Source organism: Oreochromis niloticus, linkage group LG16 (assembly GCF_001858045.2).
Source record: "Oreochromis niloticus isolate F11D_XX linkage group LG16, O_niloticus_UMD_NMBU, whole genome shotgun sequence".
Lineage (NCBI taxonomy): Eukaryota > Metazoa > Chordata > Actinopteri > Cichliformes > Cichlidae > Oreochromis > Oreochromis niloticus.
In genome coordinates, this window is record NC_031987.2 from 13,469,973 (window position 1) to 13,476,283 (window position 6,311).

Genomic DNA, 6,311 nt, shown 5'->3' on the forward strand with positions numbered 1-6,311 from the left:
CGCACGAGCACGCACACACACACACACACACACACAAAAATACTTTTTGAGATGCATTGGGTTAAAAAAAAAAAAGAAAAAAAGAATCCATATCTTGGGAGAGATTTATTGAGCCACAATAGTTCAAAAATAAAGATTCACTCACTTATTATATTAACAGAACCTAACAAACATAAAAGCTGTCAAAACAAAATTTTATTGGCAAAACAGATATAGATTTTAGGTAGATTTTTCGGTTTTAAAGTGTAAATAAAAAGTTACATTTCTGGATTAAAATCCAAAATATTATCCCCCCTCCAATAAATAACTACTACCAGGACTAATTTTCCCCTGAAAACACTTGACAGCTGACCCTGTTTAATATTCCTCTCCCTCCTCATCTTCTTCAAATGAATCAATCCCCACCTCTTCATAATCCTTCTCCAGAGCAGCCATATCTTCTCTGGCCTCTGAGAACTCTCCTTCCTCCATGCCCTCCCCAACATACCAGTGAACAAAGGCTCTCTTGGCGTACATCAGGTCAAACTTGTGGTCCAGTCGGGCCCAGGCCTCAGCGATGGCTGTGGTGTTGCTTAGCATACACACAGCCCTCTGCACCTTGGCCAGGTCTCCACCAGGAACCACAGTTGGAGGCTGGTAGTTGATACCCACCTTGAAGCCAGTGGGGCACCAGTCCACAAACTGGATGGTGCGTTTGGTCTTGATTGCCGCAATGGCCACATTGACATCTTTTGGCACTACATCACCACGATACAGCAGACAGCAAGCCATGTATTTACCATGACGAGGATCACACTTCACCATTTGGTTTGAGGGTTCAAAGCAGGCATTAGTTATCTCAGCCACTGACAGCTGCTCGTGGTAGGCTTTCTCAGCAGAGATGACAGGGGCATAGGTGGCCAGAGGGAAATGGATACGAGGGTAGGGCACCAAGTTGGTCTGGAACTCTGTCAGGTCAACATTCAGAGCTCCATCAAAACGAAGTGACGCTGTAATGGACGAAACTATTTGGCTAATAAGGCGGTTGAGATTGGTGTAGGAAGGACGTTCAATATCAAGGTTTCTGCGGCAGATGTCATAGATGGCCTCATTGTCCACCATGAAGGCACAGTCAGAGTGCTCCAGGGTGGTGTGGGTGGTCAGGATGGAGTTGTAAGGCTCCACCACTGCTGTGGAAACCTGGGGGGCTGGGTAGATGGCAAACTCAAGCTTTGATTTTTTGCCAAAGTCAACAGAGAGTCTCTCCATCAGCAGGGAGGTGAAACCAGAGCCAGTGCCTCCACCAAAGGAATGAAAGACCAAGAATCCTTGAAGACCAGTGCACTGATCTGCCTGTGTGGAGAAAATATCACAAAGTTTGCTATTTGTGCAGAGTGGGGTTTGAATGTCAGATTTTGTGCAGTTGAGGGCAACATTAATTAAAACATGGGGATTCCCTTTAATCACTTACCAGTTTACGGATCCTGTCAAGGACAGAGTCAATGATCTCTCGCCCAATGGTGTAGTGTCCACGGGCATAGTTGTTAGCTGCATCCTCCTTTCCTGAGATCAGCTGTTCAGGGTGAAAGAGCTGACGATATGTTCCTGTTCGAACTTCATCTGGGAAATCAAAAGAGCAAGCGCTAAGAATACAAATTCATCTGTTATAGGAAGTTTTTTTTATTAAATGTTTTTAGTTAAATTAAGGTCAAATTCAGAGCCCTACTTACCTATGACAGTGGGCTCCAGGTCAACAAAGATTGCTCTGGGGACATACTTTCCAGCCCCAGTTTCACTGAAGAAGGTGGTAAAGGAATCATCATGGCCACCGATGGGCTTGTCACTAGGCATCTGGCCATCTGGCTGGATTCCATGCTCCAGACAGTAGAGCTCCCAGCAGGTGTTCCCCATCTGGACACCAGCCTGGCCTACATGGACAGAGATGCATTCACGCTGCAAGACAGAAAAATGTGCAAGATAACATAAATTCAGTGTATATATTCACACATATATACATACAGGAAAAAAAGAAATACAGAAGACACTAAAATACCACAAATTTGGGCATAATTATATTTTACAATCGCTGTCAGAATTCAAGGAACCAATCTGGAAACTCTGCCACTAGATGGAAGCAAAGATGCATCAGAAAGAAGATTAACAAGCAAAACAAATTTTTGCTGCAGCTGTCACGGGATGTCATGCGTTTGCTATGAGCAGTCAGGATCTCATGAGCTGGAATGGAGGCCAAGTCCAGAGAGCAACTAAGCATTTGTTATACTTTAAACATGACCTAAATTAAAAAAATAAATAAATAAATCAAAAGTCCACTGACAATCAAAGCCTGCACTGTGTTTTCCTCAGTATTTTTATGCATGTGAAGCCTAAAATAAATTGAAAAACGGTTTAAATATTCATTATACAGAGAACAAAAGAAGGCTTTTCACTGTATCACTTTGCATGTCTTGGGTATTAGATCACACAGAGACAGACTGGTTTGTGGTAAAACTTGATTTTTCTACCAGTGAGATTTATACAGTCTGACATGCTGTTTAAATGCTGAAAATATTCGTATTTTCAGTTACTGGGATGATATCTCACATTTTTATGTCAACTTTACTTTATATTTTCCAATAATATGAATGCCAGAGAACAAAGCCTATCTTTGAACGTCAATATCCAACTCATAAAACTTTATTTTTCCCAACTGATTTGCTAAACTGAATGCTAGTCTCTTGTTTGGACTTTTATATAGACTCTGAGCTAAACCATCTTTGTTTGGTTCGTAGGTGAAAATAAGTCTACCCAGTTTATATCTCAACAACCTGTCACATATGGTACACTGTATTTCCACACTAGTTTATGTCAGGCAGCTATTTTTACATGTCCCCAATTTTCTCCTTCTCTGTGAACAGATGGTGAGTCAGGGTATGGTGTTAGTGGTGTAAGTCATCTAGAGAGTGACCATATTCCATTTATTGAAGAAAATATACTTGGATATATTCACTATTTGAAGTCTTATAATTCACATAGCCATTTTTCTTGCGGACTTCTCAGTGATGACCCTCATACTTGCCTGGGCTTCTAGGTTAGCAGAGCTTTGTGGAACAGTTATTTTCGGTTCCTCATGCTAACCTGACACCTATCTGTGAGGGCTGGCTATTCCTGTAAACACTGACTGCTGGTCCCCAGAAGAGTAGACCTTGGCAAGTGGAATTTTATAACTTATCTGTTGAAAGTGTGTGTTAAAATGATTTTGCTGTTTGGAAGCTGAGATGTTTTTATGTCTATAAGTATGAGTACAGTAAGTTGTAGATATTTAGGGCTTTGTCATAGACAAATCTCTCTCCAACTGTCAAACTTAATTTTCATTCAGACTGTCAGGGTGTGTCGACAGAAACACAAACATGTCTGAGGTGTCTCAACACTTACTTGACATTCCAGTTTTGTCAGTAATTAAAAAGCACGTCTTTGCAAGCAAGTCACGATCCTGACACATGTGGATTGTAAGAAAGGAAAATATAAAAAAATAATAATAGTTTGCAAAAGATTTTTTCGGTCAGGAGCATGGAAACTGATTTAATGCCCACTCTCACAGTACAGTTTGGAAAAAAGAGATCAAGAATCAATAGATGAATAATATGTCATGTGTTTTGTTCATATTGGTTCAGAGCTCTCCAAGAGAACCACTTGCCATATAAATAGCCATCTTGTATATTTGAGTCTTGGATGAACATTTTGTTATTACCATTTATTTGCATTTCTTTGTGCCAGTAGTTCTGCCTGTATATAAACCTTGGTCAGGTCAAACATGTAACATTTTGCCAGTCTGACATTCATTAATAATTTTGAGTCTTGAGCCACAAGCACTGCATAATGCCACGCTTGCCCCAGAATCTGCTTTATCTAATCTAAAACCTACTTTATGGATATTCATAGTTTCTAGTTGATCATTTCTCATCAAGACCATCCTGGGATGTTTCTCCTGATATAACTCTTCACCCCTTAAACCCCTTAAAAATCAAAGCATGCCTCTGGGGATGGTTCAACACTAGATTCTGGTAAATAATTGATGTGTCTAATTCCTGATATTTTTAAAATAAATAAAAGCTGCTGACCTATTTGAAAAGCTGCATGGTGAAGATGCAATACTAGCCAAGCAGGTTGATGGCGCCATCAACAAATTATGTAACACAGTTTTAACTGTCACCTTTCAGCACATTTGCTCTGCAGATTTTGTATCGAAGGAAAGCCTCCGTTTTGAATTTAGCACTTCCAGAACATGTTTGGGTGTGCTTGAACTTGTCTTTAAGTGTAATACTTAGCCTGATTATGGAATATATATTGCATAAGGAATGGCACAGTTTGTGAATTTATGTATGGAGCTCTCTCTGTGTAGATGTATTAATTTAGAACATTGTTTATACATATATATAAAAAAAAAAAACTACTAAAGGAAAAAAGAATCCTACAGTTGCTATACAGGAAATAAAATTTTACGCATTAGGAAAATGTTATCAAGTTGGGTATACTGTAGTGTACACAGTGATACCATTTGGTTTAAGCAGTACTGACAGTGCTAACAAGCTGTGTTTACACTACACAGAGCAAACAGAGGTAAAAGGTCAGGTGTGTGTGTCTGTGTGTTAGCTGAATTTCCTGACAGTGAAACATGTGACTAAAAATTCAACATAACACTTATGATCCAAGATCATATCTATCCCAGATGGGAAAGGTTTGTTTCATTTGATTATAAACAGGGGATTTATATAAAAAAAAAAAAGAAAAGAAAAAAAAAAGGATATTTAAAATTTTTATTATTGAAAATGTAGAAAACAGGCCATGTATTTAATCTATGCCATTGTTTGCTTAATATGACAGAAAATAAGAAAATATTTCCTGCCCTGCAGAACTACACACTGAGACTTATTTTGGACTTGATGAGAGGTGTGAGACATACCTACATTCCACACTTGCTATGGTAATCAAGGCACACCTTATAGCAAAGAAAGATTAGTATTTTTATTTATTCTTATTCTCAAAGCTATTTGAAAGAACCAAACGGTTCCCTAATTTGAAAAACACTCTGTTAATACAACAAATGCCCCACCCCCTCCTTTAAAAAAAAAAAAAATCTGAGTCTGCTTTGCATAGCTTCTCTCTAATGAGGTGAAAGTGTCTAATCATCACCACTGCTTTTCCAGGACAGCAGTCAGCTCAGCTTTACTGCCAGTCATTGAGCTAAAAATCTATTTCTGCTGCAGGAGGCCACACGGGGAGCAGTAACAAGAATCTCTGCATCACCCACTTTAAATCTGGAACATTTAAATAGATCTACTGAACATTCATTGACGCATACTGTGGAAATGCACCTGCTTAGGAAATATTTCATAGATGATAAACCTTTACTTAACTTTGGAGAGGAAATTTCTTTACTGACAGAGTTATGCTTACCATTGTTGATTGTTGGTAGATTGCCCCGTGAAAGAAAAAAAAAACCGAGTTGCAGCTGGCTTCAGGTTATGTGTAACCTCTCACAGCGGCCGTCAATGTGGTCCGAGTGAGTAAGTAATGTCAGGTGGGCGCGGAGCTGTTACGGTATATTAGACTGCAAGCCACTCCCACTTGTCTCTGACGTGGACGCACGTTTGGAATGTGCAGGGTAGTGTAGCACGAGCATAGTGAAAAATATATCTGTGAGCAAGATGCACGAGAAAAGGAAGAAAACCCTGAAATGACATTGATCCTATATGTCGGGAAAAAGTGAAGACGCTAACTATTTGTACTGTTTTTGAAAAAAGGTGGCTATCAAATGTCATGTTGTCAGCGTGATTGTCCAAGGTGCCGGATTATAAAAGACATTTAAACACTGAGCCGCACTTATTCAGTCCTTTAGTTTCAAGGTAAACACTAGGCATATATGTTTTTTAATTCTTATTATAGCTGTGTGTTTTTTTTAAAATAAATTATGTAAATCTGACAGCAATCAGCATTTACGTGATCAAATTCAGCTTTATTCAGTAAAAGAGTAATTAGGATTGATCACGGATATGTCTAAGGCATATATGGCATACATTTATAGTTTTGGGGCAGCCATTTACAATAAATTTAAGTACAGAAACCATGAAAGCACAGAATATTCTTATTCTTATTTACTAAAAATGTAGCTGGTTTAACAATCCCCACCTTTTAATTACTTTTACTGGTCAGGAAATCCATTTTTGTTGTTGTTGTTGTTACAAGACCTTGTTGGATTATTTTCAGTCACAGCACCAGCCATCAGCAGAAAAAAATGTACATTACTAGCTCTAAAAATGCCTAAAAATAGGTGC

The 6,311-nt window shown here is 38.9% G+C and overlaps 1 protein-coding gene across 1 annotated transcript; it reads right to left on the reverse strand.

The window, feature by feature from the left end:
* Positions 1 to 86: 86 nt before the first annotated feature.
* Positions 87 to 5,576, reverse strand: LOC112841648 (tubulin alpha chain). Its single transcript, XM_005451917.4, has 4 exons — positions 5,434 to 5,576; positions 1,710 to 1,932; positions 1,451 to 1,599; positions 87 to 1,332 (listed from the first exon to the last, which is right to left on the reverse strand). Exons 1-4 carry the CDS (start codon positions 5,434 to 5,436, stop codon positions 358 to 360), a joined length of 1,350 nt encoding a protein of 449 aa, XP_005451974.1. The 5' UTR covers positions 5,437 to 5,576; the 3' UTR covers positions 87 to 357.
* Positions 5,577 to 6,311: the final 735 nt, after the last annotated feature.